Below are 11,173 nucleotides of genomic sequence, written 5' to 3'. Positions count from 1 at the left end.
GGACTGATCCATCCATACTTGGTACTGGTCTACTCTTACAGTATACTAATGGACCATATCCTACAGGCCAGGCCCCACACTGGGCATAGGGACACAGAAATTAAACACACAGTCCCTGCCCTCTGGGAGCTTCAGATCAGGGGAGGCAAACTGACAAATGGTCAGAAGGAGGAGCTGTCTGCTGAGGGCTAGCGCACAAAGGAGAGGGCAGCCCCGGGCCACGGGAGCAAGGAGGACTCCACACAGGGCAGCCCTGGACAACGAGGCTTGAAAATGAGTGAGAGCTCGCCAGGCGGGCATCTGTGGGGAAGGCCCTCCAAGTGGAGGCAACTACATGTACAAAGGTACAGTGGTGTGCTCCAGAACCTCTGAGCAGTTCATTGTTGCTGAAGCACCACCTGTGACAGGAGCGAGAGCCGAGTCTAAGGCACAGAGCAGGGACCACGCCTTGCAGGGACTCGAATGCTGAGCAAAGGCGTTTAGACTTGTCCAACAGCCCTAAGCTTCTAAAACTGGGGTGGAGGGGGTCTGTGCCCCCAAGAATGTGATACAGTGTGCCAAGGGGCATGCAAAGCCACAATATAAACATGGCATCTCTTCCTAAAGGTCTAGTTAAGTAAGTGAATAATCTGAAACCATTTTTATATAACAATAAGGAGATATGATGGAGTAGAATAGAAATTAACATGAAATTTATAGATAAACCATGAAGTTCAAAGATATGTCCTGCCATGGTGGTCTCTATGACCGACAACCTCCCGGTACCTCATGAGTGGAGAGGTCTAGGGGGAGATACTGAGTCCTGATCAAAACACGAGATCTATGCAGTACCCATGGGTCGGCCAGGGCTGAGGTGGCCAGCGGCATCCTGCCTCCCCCACATCTGAGGTTCCCTGAGCCCTCACTCACCTGGAAGATGCGAGGGTCCCCAGAGGGGGGGCTGCCAGGGGGTGAGTAGACAGGCTCCAGCCGAGTAAACTCCTCGGCAAAGTTGCCCACGTCCAGCTCTGAGCGGATCTGGGGTCGGAATGGAGCTGGGATCTTCCTGGCAGCCAGAGCAGCCCAATCCAGGCCCTGGAAAATAGAAATGAGAGATTAGGGGTAAAAGGGCAGGAAGTGGAAACCCGTCTGCGTTCAGGCCACTCTCACTGGGCGGCTCCTCAGTGTAGCAAGGGTCCACCTTGCATTTGGGAGAAAGTTGTTCTTCTTGCCTCCCCAGCTTCTATTTCTCTCCCTCTGCTAACACAATCCCTGGATCCCTTGGAGAATCACCTTCTACCACATGCAGTCAATTCTGGGACTTTTAATAGAACTAGATTGCAAAACAAATACCCTCCCTCCTACTACATTCAAGCCTTGGAGGATGTGGGCCTAGAAGTGCTGGAGATGCTCCCTCAGAGTCTAATGATGAAGTCCCTATGCGGAAAAGCAGAACCAGGAGACAAAGAAAGAGATTCCTGATGACACGGATTCAGTACCTGGATGCAGCCTTGCCTGAAGTCAGCCCACTTTTCCTTGGATTTTTCACTGATGGGAGCTAAAACATGCCTTTTGTATTTAAGCTCATGTGGCAAATCCCGTTCAGTGCCCGCCCAACATCCATTTTCTCTGTCTCCCTTAGTTCCATAGCCCCAGTTTTATTCTGGGAAATGATGTGCGCAACTAAGACAATATTTTACAACTTCCTTGTAGTTTGAGGTGACCAATAACTTGCAAGCAAGCAAATATTGTGAGGTAGGAATCTAGGAAAAGGTCCTCAAAGGGAGGGTGAACAGTTGGCAAGTGCCCTTTTGCCCTACCCCTCCTTCTTCCTCCTGCTTCCTGCCTGGACATCAGCCTAGATGGCAAGTGCTCCAGCAGTCATCTTGGACCATGAGGTAACCCTGAGGATGCAGGCTACATGCTAAGAGTTAGAGGAGCGTTTTTTTTTTTTTTTTTTAAGTTCCTCGGATTCATGAAGACACCACAGCAGCCCCAGCCTATCAACCGCTGGACTTCTTTTATGTAAGAAAATAAACAAATAATCTTCTACCTTCTTTACACTACTGTTCATTCCGATCTCTGTTAGCAGCCAAACACTATTACACGGATATCACCATTTTGAGTTGGACTTTTTTCACTTGCAGCTAAGAAGGCTGACTAGACTTAAAGTCCTCAGTTCTGCCATCGGGGACATCAGCATTGCTATCACCAAAGAGGCTGTCTCAAGAAAAGGGGAACTGAGGGGAATACCCCTTCCAAGTGTCGGGCCTTGAAGACCTTAGGGCCTCTCTGGTAAGACTACTGTTCACCCCACTCCCCGCACCCAGGACCCAGCATGAACTCGGGGTGAGCTTGAGGAATTCAGTTAAGGAAACTGACTCAGCCACTTCCCCCACAAAGGGACATCTTCACCACAGAGACTTAGATTCTTGTCTCAGAAAGCAGCTCTGAGGGCCCTTCCAGGCATGTACAGGGAGATTCAAGGAGATGGCATTCGTAACAAGATAACGGAGTGCCGGCCCACAATAGATGCCCATAAATGGGTGCTTTTGTTACAATGTCAGACAAGTGGCAAATGTGATGCCCACATGTAAACAGAACACAGCATTGAAGAGCATGGGCCTACAAGTCACCCAGACCCAGGTTTGAATGGGAGCTCCACTACGTCTGGGCTGGGTGACCTCGGACAAATTACTTAACCTCTCTGAGTCTCAGTTTCCTCACCTGCAATGATAGAGATAATCAGAATGGTTCTGAGGGCTACGTGAAATAATGAAAGCAGGGGGGTGACACACGGTGAGTGTTCACTGTTACAGGGTCAAGCCAGGCAATGATGCTGGCTGCGCACAGCACGCAAGCCAGCAGGTCTCACAAGGAGAAGGAATTCACTCTGCACTGCTCTCTAACCTGTGTGTGCCCTTAGCAAGGAAGCAAAACCCACGCGGCTCCTTGAGCATCCACGTGAGCTACAGGCACACGGACTGTACAGGGACAAAGAACGAAACACTTGGGTGGACGCTAAGAGCCATGAGTGTGGCTTTTAGTACTGCTTTGGGCTCACGGGAGACCTGGTATCTGTTCCCAGCTCTGTACGTTTACTGGGAACAGATGCCAGGTCTGTATGATCTTGGGCAGGTCACTTCTCTTCTCTAAACCTGTCCAATGAAAGAACTGATAAATCCAGCCTCGAGTCCCTGCCAGCCCTGATGGTCGATGAATCTAGAATTCTTTTCCCCAGGGAACACATCTTCCAAGTTTCAATAGAGATGAACGAGAAGATGAGCCTGCGTTCTTTAGCTGGGGATTTTCCTAAATCGAGTGAAACTGGCCAGTCTCAGACCATCCCTTCCGTGTCCCCCAACCCAGAGCAGCAGCCTGGCTTGGGTATGTGCAGAGAGGTGTGGGGGGCGACTCAGGAGCCTCACCTGGAAAAATGGGTGGTTCTTGACTTCCTGTGCCCCCTGGGGCCCCGCACCCAGCCGCTTCTTGGGGTCCTTGCAAAGCAGCCGCTGCAGCAGGTCCTGCGCCACAGGCCCAATCCGAGGGGGGAAGGGAGGGGAGCACTTCAGGATCCGTCTGGGAGGATTGGCGGGGCGTCAGGGGCAGCGAGCCCCCCCCCCAGCCCTGCCCAGGCCCCTCGGCTGCCCTCCGCATCCAGCCCTACTCACCGGGAGACCTCGGCTTGCGTGTTCCGCTCACCCTCCAACGTGAAGGGCGAGGCCCCCGTCAGCAGCTCAAAGAGCAGGATGCCCAGGCTCCACCAGTCCACAGCCTGCCGGGCCAAGCCAAGGTGAGGGCCTGCGGACACCCCAGCCTCACCCCACCCGCACCCCCACTCCCCTGTCGACCCACCTTGCCATGCCCTGACTTGCTGCGGATGATTTCGGGGGCCATGTACTCGATAGTGCCACAGAAGGAGAAGGTTCGCTCTTTCTGGGAGGGCGAGAGGACCCATTTTGGACACCTAGCAGCCCCCAAAGCTCAGAGCAGGGCTCATTGGACTTTGCGAGGGTTAAAGCAGTGGGAGCTTCCTGAAGGCAGGGCCTGGGGCTGTTGACCTCAACACCCCTGAGAAAGGAGGTGAGGGGAAGAAGATGGCTTGCACTGGGGGTGGGCGCAGGCAGAGAGATGGCCTTCACTCACTTCCTCCGTCAGGAACTCCTTGCTAAGCCCGAAGTCCGTGAGGACGATGTGGCCCTCGGAGTCGAGCAGCACGTTCTCCAGCTTCAGGTCTCGGTAGATGATGCCCAGCTGGCAGGAGGAGCAAGAGGGGTACTGAGGACTCCTCCCCCCGCACCCCCAGTTCCTGCAGCTTGCGTCCCTGCACCAGGTCTCTGCTCAGAAGGGGACCCCCTGTGCATCTACTGTGCAGGAGTGGGCTTGGGGCGAGACTGAGCCATTGGATAGGAAAGGCCATTTAAGAGGCCAAAGCAAGGAAAGAGGACCCCATGGGGGGCAGGGGCAGGGGAGCAGGCCTCAAGGTCCCTGGGAGAGAAAAGCCTGGGCGAAGAGCCCCATTTCCACAAGGCTTTGAGAGCCAACACATGAGGTCTCCGTTTGAGGAAGTTCCATGAACGCGGCGCCAGGAGGCAGCCCCAAGTTCCCTGTGAGAAAAAAGCCCCTTCAAGGGGACACGAGGGGAGGCGGCCACGTGAGGCAACACTGAGCCCTTCCTTCCAGGAGGCCTGGGGAAGCGGCCCCAGTCTCCAGCACCCCCTAGAAGCCCCGAGAGAGTTCTGAGGCTACCATGTTTGCAGCCCCCTCATAAGGCCCAGACCTCAGGCCCATGGCAACAGGCACGTGGCCAGGTTCTCACCCACCTTGTGCAGGTGTTCAAGAGCCAGCACGACCTCGCCCGCGTACACGCGCACCTCGGCCTCCTTGAAGTGCTGGCGCTGGTAGAGATGGGTGAACATCTCGCCGCCGTTCACATAGTCTGGGGGAACGGAGTGGAGGTTGGGGAGCAGTGCCCCCCAGGGAACAGCACCCCCACACACACACACCTCCCTCCATGGGCCCCTGGGGACGGCAGGCCCCCCCGCCCGGCCCTTACCCAGGATGAGGTGCAGCTTGGCGTCGGTCTGGAAGGCGTAGTGCAGCGTGACCAGGAAGGGGGCCTGGCGCACCAGCTCCAGCACCGAGCGCTCCGTGCGCGTGTGCTCCTGGGTCTTGGCGCGCTGGACCAGCGCCGCCTTGCGCAGCACCTTCATGGCATACAGCTTCCCCGAGTCGTGCCCGCCGGCCTTCCGCACGAGGAACACCTTCCCGTAGGCTGTGGGAGCAGCACGTGGGGAGAGGGGAGGCCCCTGAGCAGGAGGGCGGCGCAGGCCGCTGGGGGTGGGGGTGACGCCAGCCCAGGGGGCTGTGCAGATTGGGAGAAGGAGCTGGGGCGAGAGGCGGGTGGGCAAAAAGCTTGGCAGAGCCTTCTGAGAGAAAGGTGTGCACAGCACCCGGGGGGGGGGGGTTTGCTCAGCAAAACAGGGGAGGGGATGTGCAAACCGGGCTGAGGGGTATGCAACTCTAGGCCTGCAGGGCGAGGTGGGGGCGGGGCGTGTGCAAACCTGTGGAAGATTAGACAGATTGGAGGAGGTGCACATCCAAGGAAGGGAGGCAGAGGTGTGTGCGGACTTGGGAGGGCTGACATGGGAGGGACGTGCGAACCCGAGCTGGGGAGTTTGCAGAGCGGGGGAGAGGGTGCTCAGAGCCGAGGAGCTGTGGTAAATCGCTTGGGAGGGCTGCAAGCCCCCAAGGGTGTAAACACGGAGGCCCTCGCAGGGAGGATCGGCCTTGGGAATGGGCATGCAACCCTGGCAGGGCAGGGCGGAGCGGGCAAGGCAGGCTGTGCCAGGAAGGGGTGGGGGGCATTGCCGGTGGCCTGGCCCAGGCCCAGGCGGGTGTGCCAGCAGGAGGCCCAGGGCACTGTGCCCGGGACATCTGCCCGGCGGGTGGGGGGTCCTCACCTCCCGTGCCCAGCACCTTGAGCAGCTCGAAGTTCTCCACGCTCACCTTCTCCTCATGCCCCGTCAGGTTGGCTGTGGGCACAGGGGGCGAATGAGCCCAGCTGTGCATGACCGCTCCCTGTGGCCCACGCAGCCATCACCCCACCCCGCAGCCCCTGGCAGTCCCTGCCCTACCTTCCGTGATCCTCAGCTCCACAGCACAGCCCTCGTCCTCGTCCTCGTCCCCCATGGCGGGTGGGTCGCTGGGGCCCGCGGCTCGGCTCCGGGCGGCGCTGGTTACATGGCGGCTCCGACCGGGGCGGGAGCTTCCTGGTGCCGCCTCCGGGCCGAGTCGGGCGCCAGCGCCGCCTCCCAGCTCCCCGCCCCGCGGCCTGAGTCAGGCGCTGGAACGTGACAGCGCTGGGCTGCGGGCGAGCCGGCAGGGGCGAGCCGGCAGGGGCGAACCCTCTTCTGCCGGCACACAGGGTGGGCATCAGGGCTGTGCGCTCCGCTCCGGGCCAGCATGCGACCCTCCTGGGGACCTCGGAACGCCCCTTGGGAGCCATGGTGGAGGCCGTGGATAACCTGGAGTCCCAGTTGGGAGGACGCTCCCCTGCCACTCTGCCCTGGGATATGTGCTGAAGCCAGTGGTGCTGGGACCCCAGAGCCTGCGCCACGCAGGGGGCCCACACGCGCGCTTTAGAGCTGTCCCCTCAAGGCGCCAGCCCCCGGGGCAGCCCAGCATCTCTGATTCTTAACCACCAGCGAAAGTGAGGGATTTCATAAAATTCACAACCCACTACCTCGTTTTTGATCACTCCTTGAAGGCGGCAAGTGGGGGAGGGGGTCTGTTGGCCACCTTGACAGATGAGCAGCCTGAGGCCGCCCAGCTGCCCTTGTCCAGCTGCTGCCAGCACTGGACCAGCCCAGAATCTCTCGCTCGGTGTGGCCCACTCTTGGTGCTGGGCAGCCTTAAGAGGGTGTTTGGGTCCCAGAAGCCACCCAGCCCAGCTCAGCTCCCTGTCCACTCCCCAGAGGCCAGCTGAGACCCTATCCCCTATGAACTTGCCTTTGCAGGGGAAGGTGTGGGGGTTAAGGCTCCCTGAGGATCAAAGCCCTGTCTCTGGGTTCTCCCTACCCAGGGGTCACCTATAGGGGGTGCTGAGAGGGCGCTGAAGCCAAACCTCACCCTGTGGCAAGGAGGGGTGACCAAATCTTTTTAGAGCCCACCTATAAAAGCACCTCAGGCCCCAGCCACCCTTTTAAGGCCACCCAGTGCCAAACACCCCTCATGTGGTTCTGACAAGCCTGGCACAGTGCCCCCTGCAGAGCCCAGAGGAGGCCTCAAAAAGAGGCGTCAGAGCCACATAGGGGTGGCCTCCTCTCCCCATCAGGCCCAGAGCCCTGGCTGGCCTGTTCTCCAGAGTCTTGTCCCCCTCCCTGACAACGGACAGGGGCCACCAACAGGGTGGGGCAACCATCAAAGCCCCCACCCTGAGGCCTATGGGAAGGGGCTTCCAGCTGAAGGGATCCACTCCCACCCCATCAGCCTCTGAAGCTGGGGCTGAGAGGAGGCAGGCAGAGCAGCAGGTTATCCCCAAGGGGGCTGTGGAAAGCCCATGAGTCAGGCTGCTGCAGGTCACCCTGGTGAGGCTGGTCTGGGCACCCCTCCCAGTTCTGCCACCCCCAGATTCGGGCTGCCTCACCTTAGCCTGGGCAGCCCCTCCCTACCCTGGGCAGCCCCAGATGCTTTGACTCACGTCCTGCCACCTAGCCTAATTGCCCCTTCCTGGGTGTCATCCTAGAGGCCCTGGTCAGAGACTCTGTGTCCCTCCCTCTTCTTCTGTCCCTCCATGACAGCCCCCAGGGCTAGGTGACATCCACCAGGATGTGAGCTCCCTGGGAAGGGGCTCAACCCCAAAGGGTTGGGGGAGAAAGGATGAGGAGACAGGAAGCAGTGAGAAAAGAGGGTGCCAGGGAGGGGAGGGCAGGGCTCCCCACCCAAGCCCAGAACCCCATCTTTTAAGCAAAGGCTGAACCCAGACTCAGGCCCCATCCACTGCTGGCTACCCAGAACCCCCTCCCCATCACCCCTCTGAGACATCCAGGCAAGCCAGACTGACCCCTCCCCTGAAGAAAGCCCTCTGCTGCCCTGTGCCGGGTGAGGGAGCCAGTGGCCACTCCAGGCCACAGGTGTCCCTGGGGCCTCTCGGCTCTGGATGCAGCCAGTAGACACAGGGCGCAGATTCAGGTGATTACATTCCAGCTTTATTCTCACATCCCTCATGCCCCAGGCTAAGGCTCAGTGACAGGCCCAGGTCACAGTCCCCAGGGAATGGTCCTTGGCTCCCCGCCTGGCCCGGACAAGGGGCTCCGTAGTCCACTCCTTCCTGCTTCCTTCTTCTGGGGGTTCCCCCAGAAACCGCCTCCTCAGCGAGGGCCGCACAGCAGAGCCAGAGCCCCAGCAAGAAGCTGCCCGTGGGGGCCCACCATCCCCTCTGTCCACAAACTCGTCCCAGCTCCACCTCAGGGCCCCAGTGCCAGCTGTGTTGGACCCTCGGACCCAGGCCTCCTTGTCCAAGGGCTTGGCCCAGGGGCCCTGGCTCCCCGAATTCTTGGGCTGCCTGGGGCCCCCACCGAGACTCCAGCGGCGATGGGACGGTGCTCCCGAGCTCCCCGTCCACGCGGTGTCACTGGCTGAGGGAAGGGGCGAGAGGGCGTTTCTCCGGGTCCTGCACCTCGAGGTCTGAAGGGAAAGGCTCAGCTCAGGCACACGCGCTCAGGGGACTCGCAGCATTGACGGTGGCCCACAGAGCCCGGCCCCTTCTGCCCACCCCCGGCCCCTCCGACCTCCTCCCAGCTCTCCCTGCCTCGCTCCGGCTGCACCGGCCGCCCGGCCAGGCCTCCGACATGCTTTGCTTCAGCTGCTGCTTCGGCCTGGAATCCCGTTCCCCAGACACATCAGCACGACAAACTCTCCCCTCCCCTCTGAGGCCTCCCTCCAACGCCTTAATTAAACTCGCAACCCACCCACTCAGCGCTCCTGACCACCCCCGCCCTGCTCTCCTTTTTCCCAGAATATTATCACCTCCCGATATTCTAGGGCTCAGCTGCCCAGTATGTGACTGAGACTCACGAGATGGGATGCGGCTGCTCTGAATGAACCGCGACATAAAATACCCCTGGACTCGAAAGACTTAGTATGAAAACGATGATACGCAATATCTCATTAATAATTTTGGACACTAACTATGTGTCGAAATGATGACAGTTCAGGGCTACTGAGTTAAACAAGATACGAAAATTAATTTTACCTGCCTCTTTTTCTTTTTTCTGGTGAGGCTACTAGAAAATGTTTAATTACACATGCAGCTCACACCCTATTTCTATGGGACAGGGCTGCTGTAGGTAATTGTTGTTTATATGTATATTGTTTACTATCTGCTTCTCCTACCAGAATGTTCCCTGCTGTGTATCCCTTGCTAGCACCTCACCTGGCACTTCGTAAAGCCCATTGTCAAGTGACTGAACGGATGAGTGAGGGCTCCCAGGGCCCCATGCCGGGCAAATACCCCACTCACCCTCTCTGCTGGCATCTGCTTCATGTTCCGCCAGGGTCTCGATGGAGCCATCCCATCCCACGCCAGATCCTAGCGGGGCACAAGGCAGCTACTGGGACCAGGGTGGAGGCAGGCGGGGCTTGTGGGGAGACACGGGGAACAGGAGGGAAGACCCCTCCCCAGGAGGTGATGGATCCACAGGGAGTGGAGAGGCAGCGGGGCGAAGCTGCACAGGGGCAGGAAGAGAGGAGGCTGCAGAGGCCCAAGAGGGTCTGGGGGCTAATGGAGGTTGGGGACTGAGGGAGGCAGGGACCCCTGTCCCTCACCTTTGCCACGGGAACTGGGTGTGGGGCCCGGCCAGCGCTGTCGGAATCGCTGCCGGGGGGTGTCCCCAGGGCTGAATGATTCAGAGCTTCGCCCCACTGGGAATCGGGAGCTGAGTTTCCGCCGCTGCCCACCTGCCAGGGTCTCATCTCGCAGGCAGAGGGAGCTCTGGGCCCGGCGCATAGGGGCCGGTGACCGGGACCCTGCAAGAGGCACAGGCAGCAGGGGCAGTGAGAGCCGAGCGGGGCGGGGCCAGGCAGAGTGGAGACGCAGCGGGGTGAAGCTGCACAGGGGCGGGGAGAAGGGGTCGCAGGGGCAGAGGAGGGTCCGGGTAAGTGAGGGTTGGAACAGGAGGCTGGACCCTGTGCTGGCTCTGACACTAACTCACTGTGTGACCTTAGGCAAGGCGCGTCCCCTCCCTGGGCCTCCGTTTCCTCGTCTGCTCACTGGAATAAATGACCTCTCACTAAAGTCCCCTGCTGCTCCGAAGTCCTAGGCACTGCGGTGGATGGGTGGGACTGGGCGGGTGGCAGTGCAGGCAGGAGGAAGGTGCCAGACAGGCGGGATGTGGCAGGGATGCAGAGCAAAGAGCCACTGCAGCCATCCGGGGCAGGTGCAGGAGGCGAGGCCGGCAGAGACACGAGTGTGAGCAACAGAAAGAGGACGAGACCGGAGGTGTGGGCAGGTGCCGGGGGGAGGGGAGAGGACATGGGGTAGGGACCATCCTGGTCACCTGGCCCCCAGACCCACCTGTCCCATCTGCCTCCCTGCCCTCGGAGAGCTCCATCTCTGGGGGGCCCCCCAGGCTCTCGGTGCTGCCAGCCCCATCGGCCCACGGGCGTGGCCCCCCAGGGAGGACCCCCTCCCGCCGGGGCCGCATCAGCCTCTTCACCTTGTCTGCCAGCCAGCTGCCCTTCCTGGGGGCAAGAGGGCACAAGAGGGGGTCAGGCCAAGGAGGTAGGAGGGACAAGAGGACCATGTCGGGGATGCAAAGGCCAGGCAAACCCTCACGGATCCTGGACCTGAGCTGGGCCGGGCTCAGAGCGCAGGCAGAGGCGAGGTCAGGAGGACCCTGGCCCAGGGGTAAAGGGCCACTCACTTGGTCCGGGGCAGGGGCCCAGGCTCCAGCACGCGGTACTGGTCCATGATCTTCTCTACCAGCTTCTGCTTCTCCCGGCGCAGGGCATTGAGCTGGTCCCTGGGGAATGGGGAGGGAGGAAGCAGCATGAGGCCTGGGGCAAGGTTACGGCAGGTACAGCCCTGCCAGCTGTTAGCACACTGACACACTCCTGTGTGGTGTAATACACTGCCACTGTCCTGAGCCCCTGGAGGGTCAATCCCAGGCCTTTTCCCAGGACCCGCCCCCCC

General features: G+C 59.8%; 2 protein-coding genes across 4 annotated transcripts in view; both read right to left on the bottom strand.

Annotated features, from left to right (window-relative positions):
• Positions 1-6,278, bottom strand: part of RPS6KA4 (ribosomal protein S6 kinase A4) — a 13,781-nt gene extending 7,503 nt beyond the window's left edge. Inside the window, exons 1-9 of one of the 3 annotated variants that reach the window (XM_011368750.2) lie at positions 6,117-6,278; positions 5,943-6,014; positions 5,036-5,254; positions 4,803-4,918; positions 4,126-4,233; positions 3,835-3,915; positions 3,651-3,754; positions 3,408-3,558; positions 910-1,074 (exon numbers count right to left, since the gene is read on the bottom strand). In XM_011368750.2, coding sequence (XP_011367052.1) covers positions 910-1,074; positions 3,408-3,558; positions 3,651-3,754; positions 3,835-3,915; positions 4,126-4,233; positions 4,803-4,918; positions 5,036-5,254; positions 5,943-6,014; positions 6,117-6,171 — 1,071 coding nt within the window. In that variant the 5' untranslated portion in view covers positions 6,172-6,278. The remainder of the gene's footprint in view (positions 1-909; positions 1,075-3,407; positions 3,559-3,650; positions 3,755-3,834; positions 3,916-4,125; positions 4,234-4,802; positions 4,919-5,035; positions 5,255-5,942; positions 6,015-6,116) is intronic. The other 2 variants (XM_011368747.2, XM_011368748.2) reach the window with 2 other exon arrangements.
• Positions 6,279-8,167: 1,889 nt separating this feature from the next.
• CCDC88B (coiled-coil domain containing 88B) overlaps positions 8,168-11,173 on the bottom strand; it is a 14,374-nt gene continuing 11,368 nt past the window's right edge. Inside the window, exons 20-24 of the mRNA XM_023535818.1 lie at positions 10,905-11,130; positions 10,556-10,722; positions 9,808-10,008; positions 9,503-9,571; positions 8,168-8,667 (exon numbers count right to left, since the gene is read on the bottom strand). Coding sequence (XP_023391586.1) covers positions 8,612-8,667; positions 9,503-9,571; positions 9,808-10,008; positions 10,556-10,722; positions 10,905-11,130 — 719 coding nt within the window. The 3' untranslated portion in view covers positions 8,168-8,611. The remainder of the gene's footprint in view (positions 8,668-9,502; positions 9,572-9,807; positions 10,009-10,555; positions 10,723-10,904; positions 11,131-11,173) is intronic.

This window comes from Pteropus vampyrus, unplaced genomic scaffold, assembly GCF_000151845.1.
Source record: "Pteropus vampyrus isolate Shadow unplaced genomic scaffold, Pvam_2.0 Scaffold144, whole genome shotgun sequence".
In the NCBI taxonomy this organism is placed as follows: Eukaryota; Metazoa; Chordata; class Mammalia; order Chiroptera; family Pteropodidae; genus Pteropus; species Pteropus vampyrus.
Note: the sequence above shows the minus strand (reverse complement) of the source record. Positions and strands in the feature narration are given on the sequence as shown.